We start from the raw sequence: 13,183 nt of genomic DNA, 5'->3' as shown, positions 1-13,183 counted from the left end.
ATAGTACCGTTATAATTGGTAAACCTTTAGAGCAGTGTTCCCCATCTGTTAGATGAGTTGTGTAGTTAACATTTCCTATGGTTGCTACTAAACCATAGTTAGCAAAGAACAGAAACGTGAACTGCCTGAAAACAGAGCATGAAGGTAAAAGTGATACCAAAGAGTGAATCAGTTTAATTTATGAAAAGTGTGTGTGTATGTGTTTGTGAATACACAGTTCTTAGTACTGAAGCTGGTATTTTGGAACTTAGTTTGTGTGTGAACTAGGAAAACTGCAGTTTAATGAAACCAGAAATCATTAGTAGACACTAATGTTTTCTTTTGTTGTTTTTTTTTAAATTCATCCTCACCATTCCTTGTGATCAGGACACATGTCAGTATTTGGAGAAAGTGCACTGTAATATAAAACTTCTTGGGTTTGAATTATTTAGTGTGTCAAGCTCAGTGCACGTAGTCTTTTTTCCTAGCTTTAGAGAAGCTGATAACAAAATTATCTTCCTGTTACAATGGAAAATAAAAGCTCAAACCAAGGAGGCCCGTTGAAAGCTGTCTGAGTTTGGACATGAAAAAGTCAAATCACTTTAAATACACAGGAAACTTCTTCAGGTTTTTCAGAGCAAGCAGACGCATTTTGTTTTCCAGCAGTCTTTGCATTCCAAAAAGCCCAAAGAGAGTGTTTCTTTCTCAGTGGAAGTGCAGCAGCTCACTAGTCTTTACAGTAGCAGATGTGCATGTAAGCAGTAATTACTCTACTTTTTTGGTACATATGAAACTTGCAGTCTATCTGGAAAAAATCAGATACACTCAGCTCATTCCTACTGCAGGTCCAGTCAGGAAGCCCAAGTATGTGGAGAGTCCTCGAGTACCAGGTGAGGCAGCTCTGCCGCTGAGGAAAGGATCAGAGCAAGGAGAACCCTGTCAAAATGGTAGGAGTCTGTTCAGTGATACCTTATTGGTACAACAGCTGTTCATTTCTGACAGAGCCTGCATAATAAGGAAATCTGACTCTGTATTTGTAAGAATGTTTTGCAGATTTGACATGCTTTTGGTAGGGGGGAGATAGTTGCCACTATTGTTGTAACTCTCAATTCTTGGAGCTGTGTGTGTACTGTAGGAAAATGATGTCTGAGTGTTGTTCATTGCTACACATGCCAGCTAGATTTTTTCTGAACTTGTTTTTAATGTGAATTGATTCGAAGTGTGTGGCTCTGCACTGGGTACAATGCTTCATTTTAGAAATTTTGTGAAAGCTTGCTAAATAAGATGGCAAGAACAGTAGACTCCTGTGTTGGCAAAGCTGGGAAAAGCTACGTCCCTGGAGTTAATTTGTACTATTGCAAAGTTTCATGTTCAGTAATTTGACCAGTGCATAAGAGTGTGGCATTGATAGTGAATGTCATGGTCAAAGCAGAATGACCCATATGTTGGTATATGACTATAGTCACTGCAACATGTATTTCCTGTGCACTGTGTTTTCTAAGTAATATTTCAGCTGAACCTCATTAAATTAATTGTATGTAACTAATGAGGTTCTAGCTAAACTATTTTTTTGTTTTCCTTCTGCTTCAATTTTAAAGGAAAATGGTTTTAAAAGCCAATGTTTTCTTTTTAAAGTCCCTTATTTAAATACTTGAGAAATCAGAACTAATTGTAATTGTTTTACTGTCTTGTTCTGCATGCCTTATTTGATATGTTACAGTTACTTTGGTCCCTCTTGTGCATCTGTAGAATCATTACTATTAATATTATTATCATCGAATCACTGAGGTTGGAAAATACTTCTAATGTCAAGTCAATTAATCTTAGTGCTAGGATTAAAGTTTTATGTCTGACTGGGAGAACATATAGTCCTCATCTCCTTAATCTAAGTGTGGCCACCTCTAGAGGATCTTCCTCTTCACAGAGTTGTACTCCAGACAATGAGACTGTGGAAGGTCAAACTCAAACTCTGGTGTTCAAGGATTAAATAGTTGTTTCTGGGTTGGACATCTTAGGCTCTTGGCTTTTATTAGACTGTTGCTTTTATATCTGGATTTGGTACTCTGCCTAACATCTACTCAGAATAGTCAAAGATTAAAATTTAAATAGAATGATAAAAGTTTTTTTTTATGCTTGATAGAAGAATGAAGATGTTGATTCCACAAACTCTGCAATTTCCAGGACTATAGTTTTAAAGATTAATCATAATCCTCAAAAGGACAATTTTACAGAGAAAATATATTTTCCAGTCAAATATTCTAAGACTTGACAATTTGCAAAATATTCTGAAATACTAGAAGTTTTGCTGTCTGCTTTCAAAAAAGATACCATTTCATAGACATCTTCCCTTTTGGATTCAGTGAGAACCAGATAATCAGTTTTCCAGAGCAAAATCTTAAGCTGTCCACAAAATTAAGGAATAAATTCTTTCAAGTAGTTATTGAGCTGGAATGAAGTAAAGATTGAAGTAAAGATTGACTAGTAAACTACTCGTGTTTGCAAACCATGGGATTTATGTCACTCATAAAATCAAAACATTGTTGAAGTAATGCTTACAGGTCAAGCTGTTCAGTTGCAATCACTATTTGCTGTGTTTTTCTTACAATCTGCAGCTTGGGGGAAAATGTGCTGCTTATTGCAAATACCACTGAATGTCAGCTCTGTCTTACGTGGTCAGATACCATACTGCTCATGAAGAGTAAGCACTGCCCTGACACTGGTGTGGCCTACTGAAACCATGAAGGAAAGAGCAAAGGAAAAGGGGCAGTTCAGTCCCTGCCCTGCTTCTTGTGGTGTAGGAGGTGGACGTGCAGCCAAGAGGCTTGTCTGTTCTCTTTTAAAGTTCACCAGTAAATCCATACACCTAAACCTCTCTGCCTTCTTCCCCCTTCCAGAGGCACCTGGTGCTTCTGGCTTTTCCCCTCCTTGCAGAGTCAGGTTGTAGCTACTGCAGTTCTATAGGATCTGAGGATTCTGCTGTGAGCTAGTTCTCAGAATGGTTAATTGATGCTCCTTAATTGACTGTGTATGCTGAAGGATGAGACAGGCCTACCTATACTCTTTTTTTTCATGGACAAAACAAATAAATGCTGAATAAATGTTTCTGTTAGGGAAGAGGATTACAGGTTGGTAGGCAATACCAAGCTGCTGGCATCAAAGAAAGAAAAGGTCAGGAGGTGCTGGTTTGTGAGATTGTATAAACTGTAGGTGTTTTCCCCAAGGAGATGTGTAATGGCTGTTTTGGTTGGAGATTACCTCATGTTGAACCTTGTCTCATTGTCTGTTTGACACCAGAAGATATTTTAAAGCACTGTATTGATAAAATTAAAGATTTTTTCAACGAGAAAAGCTTGGAACTGGTGTCACGTCCTTTGTGTAGCAAGCACAACAAAAAAGTAAGGTATTAGTTGTAGTGTTAGCCATGAGGTTACAAAACATCTGTGTTATTAACCTCCAGTTTTCAGGTTTTTAACACTAAAAAAAAATAATAAAAAATTACTGGAACAAAATTTCAGTCTGCCACTGAGGTTTGAAAGCACTGAGCTTAATGCAGTGGTTAGCAGAATAATCACATTCCTCATCACAGGACAAACTGGTTGCACTTAACTACTTCTTTTTTAAATGTCAGGGTGGTTTTCTTCTTCCTGAGATTTGTGCAGATACGCAGAAGATCCAAGATTCACTAACAGTTTAAAGTCTAATGGACAAACAGTTTAAATGGCATTAGTTTTCCTGTTAGATATGTTGCTGACAAAAGAACTACTGTTTAGGTTTGATTGTACTTTTTTACCTCTTGTAACAGTTTATAAATTGAAGACTCTAATCTTCACCAACTTTTTTCCCCCCCACTCCAAAGCAAAGCCTGATAAAGACTCAAGCTGTTCTCCTGCAGCACAAGAATTGATGACAAGACTGGGTTTTTTACTGGGAGAAGGGATTCCAACTTCTGCTCATATGGAAGACAAAAATGAAGTCATGGTAGGATAATATAAAATTATACTTAATGTTCATCCTATTTCTGAGACCACTAATGTTATTTCGTCTGTTTGCAAGTTACAGTTACTTGATACATACCAAAAGCAATCCACTTTAATACACACGTTGTAATAGAATTGTAAATTAGTTATAACTAGTGTTTGGGGTTTTGTTTGTTTTGATATTGTGAGTTAATCTTGCATTCTTAAAGAATAAAAAATTTTAAAAATAGACTCCTCATAATTTCCGGAAGTTAAATCTAATCTGCTATGAATGTGAATAGCTTCCAGGCTTCTCTAAGCCTTATTTTAGTATTTAGGAGGTACTTTTTTTTTCCTTCTGTTCACAGTGATTTATGAGAATGGAAAATGTCAGTGGTTTGTTACAATACCAACATGCTTTTAGGGCATTTGTGTTCGTTTTTTCCTGAGAAGTTCCTTTCTGTTTGACTGTCTGGCATCTGGGGGCAGAGGAATTGTGGGGAAGCAGCTGGCTGCTATGTATTTGAAACTCACCTGCTAACCAAAACTGCACAGCAGCTAGCAGTCTGCCTCTGCTCTCCTTCCTCTCTCTTGGTTTTTAGTCCCCGACATCATAAATTTTGGTTCATCAGTTTGGGTTTCATTGATAGTGAAATAGGAGTAAGACTGCACTTCTACTGGTTTTAACCCAAAGAGTAAATGGGGAGGGATGTGCATTATTATTGGCAAAATATTTACTAGAGAAGAAATCTGCCTCACTGCAGCTCTTCTGAATTCCCCTTTTCCTTTATAAGTTTCTTTCTACGAATAGTCTGAAATCATGTTATTATGGTTCCCAGTCAAGATAAAGCTTCTGCTTCATGAAGTTTTTACTTGAAAACTGGGCTCTTTACTGTGTTCATTTTCTACTTTTTCTGATTCTCAGCACAGTACTGTACTACCTCCTGTGCAATTACTGTTCATTTTGTCTGCACACTGCAGTGTACTGTAGCCAGTCAAGGAGTGAGTCCATGTTCCACCCTGACAAGCAGCACCACGTCACCGAGCACCGACAGTCCCTGCTCAACTCTAAACAGTGGCGTTGGCAAGACAGCAGCTAACAAAGGTAGTCCCTGTGGAACCATTAGCAGCCCCAGCTCCACCCTGGAGAGCAAGGACAGTGGAATTATAGGTAAGCATCTTAACTGGTAATGCAAATAATAGAAATTAACCATCACTTTATAGTACAGGTCTGAGTAGGTGCTTCATGTCATTGTGTTTGGTTTTATGTCCATGGGTCCTGTTTCAAATCCTGTGCACCTGAAAGATTGAAATGGCTATAACAGTTGCTGTTGTTAGGTGTGCATTTCTCATCTTTTGTTTTCCTGATGCAGTTAATTTCCTCAGTTTCAGTCTATTTCTTATTTTCTTCTAACTTTTTCCTTTTCCATTACCTACAATGTGTTTTGTAGTGGTGCAGCACAGCACACAGCCTGAAGCTGGTTTAATTCCCAACTGAGGAAAAAGTAATCAGTGCTGCTTCCCCATGAGAATAACCTATATCAAACAGTTTTAAAAAGCAAAATTTTGAGTGTTTGGAGTGAAATTGAAGTTAAAATAGGGCATCATGTAAGAGCTGAAAATTGTGTGATCATCTATTGAATACATAACTGTACTGAGGCCATATGTGTATCCCCTGTGAGGAGTCTTTTACCAAAGAGCTTTCCTTCTTCCAAGTGAGCAAATAGATACTGACACAAACCTACTACCATGCTTTGCAAGCTTGAAATATTCTGTGTTTCCGTGTTCAAAATGAGTTCAGAACAAGCCTCATGTTTGGTTAAAATAGTATACTGGCATGACAATTACCTCATCCATTGTACAACCTTGTAAAACTAATATTTTTAAATGAAGATTTTTTTTTAACCCAGTGTTAGAAGTTGCTTATTGAACTAATGGAAAAAAAGAAGTTTCAAAAACAGGTGAAACATGAAAATAAGTCCTTTATTATACAAGAAGAGAGTATGGTGGAGTTGTGGAGTATATGAGTGTGAGTGCAAGGGGGGGAAAAAAACAATAGAAGATAGTAGAGTTGGGGGGGAACTCTTGTATCTCCTTCAGTAAAGTGTATATGGTTCATGATCATTGGACTGCATGAAAATCATCTGGCACACTCTGCAAAGCTGTCGCTCATGTCTCAAATTCAGAGAAAGTTTGAACACCCCTTTGCAAACCCATGGCAGCACCTCTTACACCTATAAAGACAGGAAACCAAGAGTGGAAAGAAGAGGCACCTCTGGCAAATTGGTTGTGTTTCTGTTCTCTGAACAGGCACATGCACACATGTGTTTGTGCATTCAAACTAATAAATCTGCATTTTTAATTAGGTTTAACAACTATATGTTTTCTAATGTCTTTGAGAGAGTTCATCCAGCCACAATGCTACTTATGTGGGCTTCCACTGTATCTCTGCTTACACTGTGTTTTCTGGGCCAGCAGACTCTGGTGGGAAATCTTTGTCTTTTCTCCATTTCTCTCTTTTCTTATGATTCAGCTTTCTTTTTGTTTCCTAATGTTTTACTGCTGCAGTTGAATTCTTCTTTGTGTCTGTTGAGTCTGACATAATAGTAGTGGAGGCAGGTTTTAATCTTCAGCAATGAGCTAAGTAGTAGAAAAGACTGGGCTACTGGCCAAAATGTAAGCTTTTCTGGATATTTGCCACTGTTTCCATATGGAAATCTTGAGCAGCAAAGGTTTCCTGATGCTCTTATGCTTCACTCCAGGAAGAATCATGGTTTTAAGTATTTCATACTTCAGGAGGAGATAGAATTGTTTGACATGACCATAAAGATGAAATAAACCTATCACACAGAAGTGCAGTCTAAGCTGTGTGGAAAGGAAATGGAATGCCTGAGAAGCTTTTTTTCTATTGCCTCTACAATGTATGTCATATTATTGGTGTTTCTTATAAAACAGGCTCTTGAAAATTTAAACATTAGGTCTTAACTTTCATGTGCATGTGAGGCTGAGCTGGAAGAATGCAAAGTTGCACGAGCACCTTCTCATCCAGTGAGGCTGCAGTGCAGTTGGTGTGGAAGAGAAATGGTTGGTGCTTCTCCTGAGTAGAGGCCTCCCAGTGATAAGGCACATTTTGATACCAGTCTAATACACTGGCATGCTTTACTGAATGATTTGCTCAGCTGAGTGTAGAATCACCACATATTTACCTTTGACATTTAAAGTGTTAGCTTAGGAAGGAGCCATATGTCACATAGACACGATTCTTGAAACTGGCTTTAATTTTTTTTTTTTAATCCCGATGCCTTTTCATTCAGTGTTATATTTTATTCCACAATGTATTGGGTGATGGCTTAACCTTTAATAAATGTTTGTTTTCCAGTAATTTTGGAAGAGCTTAGTTTAAGTATTGAAAATGCTTTAAATGAAAGAGTAATTTCACTATTAGACGTACAAACCCCAGAATATATTTGCAAAGTGTTCTTGTACAAGCACATTACCACAGTTTTATAAAACCTTTCTCAAGTGTGTCTTAGGAGTGTAAATTCCTCACACTTTCAGCTATTGCAGGAGGCCTTGATTAGACACAATCATGAGGATCTAAAGATGCTCCGTAACCCTCAGCCAGCAATCTGGAATATTTGGAGCACTCTAAATAATGCAGTTACTGTAGTTTTAGCTTTCATCCAGTGAATCACTAACACAGTGGAAAGCTGTTCTCTAATGCTGCATCCTAAAACACCTGTGTGGTCTCTGTTGCCTTTGAAGTGAAGATCTGTTTAGCTCTTTGTTAATTATTTTGCAGCATCTGAAAGTTGTATGGAAAAAAAGCATATCTTGATGAAATACTTTAAAAACCTGAATAGGTAGTTCAATATAACCTGAAATTTTACTTGTATACTCTGCTGGCTCTGATTGTCACCCTAATGTAGCTAAGCTTTCAAGTTTAGATGAGCTAGATCTATAAACACCATTGAATTTTTACTATATATGCTTCACAGTATGCATGATGTTTTGTCACAAGTGCACTTGATGGAAAGCCAACTTTGAAAGAACTATGTGAAGTTCTTTCAAATAATTGAATTTTTAACTCTTTTTGTAAAATGTTAGTCTTCAGAAATGTGAATTATCAAAAAGATGGTTTTCTTTTTATTGTCCGAGATGCAATTTTTACTTCTTACTGAGCTTTCATTGTCTCCATGTTTGAAAATTTGCAAGATGTGTTAGTGAATTCTCATTTTTATAAGTAGAGACATGTTTCAATGAAGTAGTAGAGTCTTCATCTGAAGTCATATATGTTTTTGTGGTTGTGAGTATTCTTGGGTTGTTTTTTTTTCTTTTTCCCCTCAGCACAAACTACGTATTTCTTAAGACACATCTGGATTCTTCAGAACATTTTTTTGCCCTCTTCCTCAGGTGTTTTGCCATTCTGAGAAACTGTGTTGTTTGCCTCTTTTAGAGAAATACTTTAATACTGCTGGTCAAAAGTGCCATTTGAGTATGAAAATTATAATATATATTAACACAAGTGTGTCTGTGATGTGTTCTTTAGCTGGTTTTTTTTTCCTCTTTTTCAGCAACTATAACAAGTTCATCAGAAAATGATGATCGTAGTGGATCCAGTTTGGAATGGAACATGGATGGCAGTCTCAGAGCTGGAAAACATCAAGGGATTAGTCATGATCGAAGAACAGATAATTGTTCACCAGTTGCAGAAGAGGAAGTTATTGGGTCTGCTGAGAATTTGCCAAAAGAAGTACCAAGAACAGATGGCCCTCTTCCTTATGCTCAAAATTCTGGCTCTTTAATAATGCCTCGTCCAAACTCTGTTGCAGGTAAAGTCCCTTTAAATCTATTGTGAGTTTCCCATTTTCCACCCTGTGTTCGCTGCCTCTTATCCTGTGACTGTGCCCTCCAAGAAGGGTCAGATTGTAGCCTCCAATTAGAGGCTAGATGACAGTAAGCTGCTGCCGTAGCTGTCTCTGTTCTGAGGTGACCAAACTCAATTCAGACCCTCAGAATTTGATGCAGAGGAATTCTGCACAGCCTCTCATATTTTCAAAATGACATCAACAGGAGTGTTGGCTTTTAAGTCTCTGGCTCTTTTTTTAGTCTTAACATTCTTTCATTCTATGGCTTTAGTGTTCGTCCATTGCATCCAGGATTTCTGTAAATTACAGTAAATTTGGATTGGACTTTTATTTTCAGGATGGACTTGTGCTACCTTAGTACTGAGCACTTTAACCCTGAACATCCCACTGCAAACCCCATTCACACTGCAGCTAGTGGTAACATCTGAACTTGTTCCTGACACTTCTGACCTGGCTGTTGTGGTTGTTTTCATAGTAAAAAAGGAGACTGTATTAGCATGAGCTAAGTGGAGGCAGATGTGAGGGCCATCTGAAAGAGGAAAAATCAAATGAAATCTCCGTCACTTTGTAAATGTTGTAGCATGAGTGACTTCAACCCCTGCCATTGTCTAAAAAACCAGAAAATCCTAAAGTACTTGTTAAGGAAAGGACTATAATAAATGATAATGTTCTTTGTAACTTACACTGAGAGAAGAATAAGCTTCAGTCCTTTAATACTCTAGCAACAAGTTCAACCAAACTGGAAGATCTGAGTTATTTGGATGGACAAAGAAATGCTCCTCTACGCACCTCAATTCGCTTGCCTTGGCACAACACTGCTGGAGGAAGAGTGCAGCAGGAGAGTAAAGGTACAGGTATCTACACTGCATCTGTCCTGGCACAGTCATACAGTTCTTCAGTTGTTTTGCAGCGTGAATGCTTTGTGATCTTTGTAAACACACCCATCACACAGTGTTGTTTTGGAGTGCTCCTAACCAATCACTCAACATCTCTGAAAATAAGATGCTTCCTTTCACTTTTCTGCATAATGGTGTGCTTTAGAAATTGAATATATGGTTTCTAGTTAGAGTCTAACTGTGCATGGGCAGACATACACAAATTACTCTTTTCTCTGTAAGTCTTGTCAAGTGTTTGCAAAATGTATAGATAAATCAAACATGACTGCACTTTTTGCTGTGCTATGTAATTTCATTTCATTTCTTGTGACTGCAGAAGTTCAGAAAAATGATAGTAATAGTTTTTACTTTACATTCAAAATATGGGTGCTGGTTTTTTTTAAAGACTAAAAAATAATATTTTATGTAATTTTTTCTTTTTCTCTGTCTGTATGAGCCTGAAGACCTGATACAGAGATGCTCACCAGTTTGTTGTTCTCTCTGCATTGAAAAATATTTGGAACTTCACCATTTATAGAATTATTAATGCCTTTTTAAGAAAACTTTTGGATCCTGGATCTTACTAACTTAACTCCAATTGTAAAAAAATCCTCAAATTATACTTGTAGCTTCTCTCCTCTAGAATTTCTTTTGCATAGAATTACGGAGGTGAAGTGAACTGAGCAAATCAGTCTTTGTTTTCATACAGAAAGCTCTGAGAAGTCTGATTATGAACACCGTTAATTAGGTCACTGGATGAAATGGTCTTCTGAAACTGTGCTGTTTGATTGCATGTCCAGTTTCTTCTAATAAACTTCTTTCCCTGCCACCTCTTCTCAGCTCGTTTCATCCCCTATAAGCCTCAAGACATTTTACTGAAGCCACTATTGTTTGAAGTGCCAAGCATAACAACAGACTCGGTGTTTATTGGAAGAGGATGGCTGTTTCAAGCAATTGAATTAAAACTGAAGAATACTGATCCAGCTGAGAACAGGGGAGCAGTCATCACTGGAAATGTGGGATTTGGGAAGACTGCAATTATTTCACGGCTGGTGGCACTGAGCTGCCATGGCAGTCGCATGAGGCAAATAGCTTCAAACAGCCCTAATTCATCGCCCAAAAGTATGTTCCTTTTCTGAATACTTGTTTGGGTTATTGTACTGATAACAAGAGTTTAATGTTTGCTTTTTTACATAATGTAGTCAGGCATGGTCAGCTCCCCAGGAAATACTTGTTTCCTCCAGTGATGAGAAGACACTGTTCAAATTGTGTTGTTTGACAGATACCTTCCCCACAATGCATCATGGGCTCAGCCCATCAAAAGAGGCAGTAAAATGGGGGTAGTGTGTGGAACTCTTCCTTCTGTTAGGCAGTGTGTACCCTAAACACTATGGGTATTGTGGGTGCAGTAGCTTGTTCTCCCATTAGCTTGCAAAGAAAGAAGTGACATCTTTTTCCCCACCATGTACCAGAGGGTTTGCAGTAGCATGTCTTGTCCTTGTCTCCATAGCAAAAATAAAGCTATGGAGAAACCTGTTCTGTCTCCTGCTGGGATGCATAGGATTCTGTTATAAGGAATGCTTCATGTCAGTATGGTTCTGTTTTCATTTATTTCTATAGTTATGATATAAAAGTCAGTTGAATTGCTTTAAAATTGTAAAGTTGCAAATATGTGCCTGTTTTTATTGGGCTAGTTGCAAGGTTCTTGTAATGCTGTTCTTCAGTTTTCTAGTAGTCAAAACATTCTGTGATGGTTTCTTATAAAACAATCTGCTTTCAGCAAGTTTGGTCTTTTTTATATACGTTGTTTTTAAAAACAGGTGGTGACTCCTGTCAGGAGATTCCTTTAAGTCAGTTACCCCTATCTGCTCCTCCAGCAAGTGGTACCAATGCAGTGAAGACTCTGAATTTTCCTGATACCCCTGAATACCAAAATCAAACCAGTGATTCTGTGAGATACCTTGCTTCAAAGGTGAGTTTTCACCTACTAATAGATTTTCAGTATGTTAGAAAAGTTCTAACCTGCAGGGAGACAGTCTGCCTTGTAAAGCCCACTGCATGTGCCAGTAATCACTGGTGGGAGAACAGGCAGCTATCTTGGACACATTACAGAAGATGTGTTGGTGTCATAACTGGTGAAACCAGCTATCTGCCTTTTCTTCCTTTCTCTCCTCTTCTCATGTCCTACAAGGTCAAAATGTATTTCATTGACTTCCTTTCTCTGACACAGGTCATCTGAGACCAGCTGAAGAGTTGGATAGTTACTCTGAGAATACTCTGAGTTACTCTGCAGAGTATTTTGTGGTTGAAAGAGAAGTTTAGTAACACTTTATTGTACTTGGACTGACTAGTAACCAACTCAGTACTGAAGGGGTAACACTTTTAATTTATTTTAATTCTCCAGGTCGTTGCTTATCACTACTGTCAAGCTGACAACACATACACGTGTCTTGTCCCAGAATTTGTGCACAGTATTGCAGCTTTACTTTGTCGTTCACCTCAGCTGACAGCCTACAGAGACCTCCTAATAAAAGAGCCTCACTTACAAAGCATGCTTAGCCTGAGATCTTGTGTCCAAGATCCAGCAGCAGCTTTTAGAAGGGGAGTGTTGGAACCACTTTCAAACCTCAGGAAAGGTAGGTTAAGTAGGTAGCGTCTTGTAAACTGAACCTAAACTTCATAAAAAGAGTTAAAAAAAGAAAAAATATGTATTTTCAGGATCTAGAAGACATAAATAAACCAGAACATTCCTGGAGAAAGGGATTCCTTAATTGTGGTAGTTGTTTGTAACAGTAATAGGTTCTTTCATGTTTTAACTGAAATTCTATGAAATTTAATAAAATCATGGGAACTTTAAATCTATTTTTTTGCCAGAAGCCTCAAGGATAACTTTGATCTTGAAGTTAGAGCTGGTATATTTGCATTTATGTGTTTTGTTTTCAGATGCTTTTAAGTTTTGTCACACTTTTTTTTTTTTTTCCATAATTTTCTCTGCCTAAACACCTTCAAAATGGATTTTTTTGCTGGCTTGCTTTTGAAATTGATATGGCAATTTTCAAAAAAGTGTGTAACAACATGATTTTTATATTAAAAAAAAAACAAACTAGCAAGCTCCTTGAAAACAGTTATGTTCACTGTTTGTGTCAGCTTTAGCAGGCACTGGGGATATGTCAGGATTGGGGAGGAAATTTGTTTATGTGTTAACAGAGCATGTATCTGTTCAGAGCATGTGTCATAGCATAGTGCAAGCTATGAGAAATGGCTTGCACTTCTAGAATTTTGTTGACAGTCAACAAAATTATTGTGAAATCCATTGGCAGATCTTGTGTTTATCCCTGGGATTTTCATCCTTAACAAGTGCTCAAAATTATCACTCTTTTCTAAAGCTGTTGCAGAATAACCTTTTTTTCTTTCAGAACTAGAAGTGTAAAACTATGCATTTATGATTTTTGCAAATGGTAAACTTATTTTTCCGTTTGAGTTCAGTACAAGCTAAGTTTTAAGT

At 37.6% G+C, this 13,183-nt stretch overlaps 1 protein-coding gene across 2 annotated transcripts in view; it reads left to right on the top strand.

Moving 5' to 3' along the window:
• Nucleotides 1-13,183, top strand: part of TANC1 (tetratricopeptide repeat, ankyrin repeat and coiled-coil containing 1) — a 54,816-nt gene that overhangs the window by 25,158 nt on the left and 16,475 nt on the right. For both annotated transcript variants that reach the window (XM_030454543.1, XM_030454544.1), the window contains exons 4-11: nucleotides 825-926; nucleotides 3,836-3,957; nucleotides 4,917-5,106; nucleotides 8,510-8,767; nucleotides 9,526-9,651; nucleotides 10,519-10,800; nucleotides 11,499-11,650; nucleotides 12,083-12,314. In XM_030454543.1, coding sequence (XP_030310403.1) covers nucleotides 825-926; nucleotides 3,836-3,957; nucleotides 4,917-5,106; nucleotides 8,510-8,767; nucleotides 9,526-9,651; nucleotides 10,519-10,800; nucleotides 11,499-11,650; nucleotides 12,083-12,314 — 1,464 coding nt within the window. The remainder of the gene's footprint in view (nucleotides 1-824; nucleotides 927-3,835; nucleotides 3,958-4,916; nucleotides 5,107-8,509; nucleotides 8,768-9,525; nucleotides 9,652-10,518; nucleotides 10,801-11,498; nucleotides 11,651-12,082; nucleotides 12,315-13,183) is intronic.

Source organism: Calypte anna, chromosome 7 (genome assembly GCF_003957555.1).
Source record: "Calypte anna isolate BGI_N300 chromosome 7, bCalAnn1_v1.p, whole genome shotgun sequence".
Taxonomy (NCBI): domain Eukaryota; kingdom Metazoa; phylum Chordata; class Aves; order Apodiformes; family Trochilidae; genus Calypte; species Calypte anna.
Note: the sequence above shows the minus strand (reverse complement) of the source record. Positions and strands in the feature narration are given on the sequence as shown.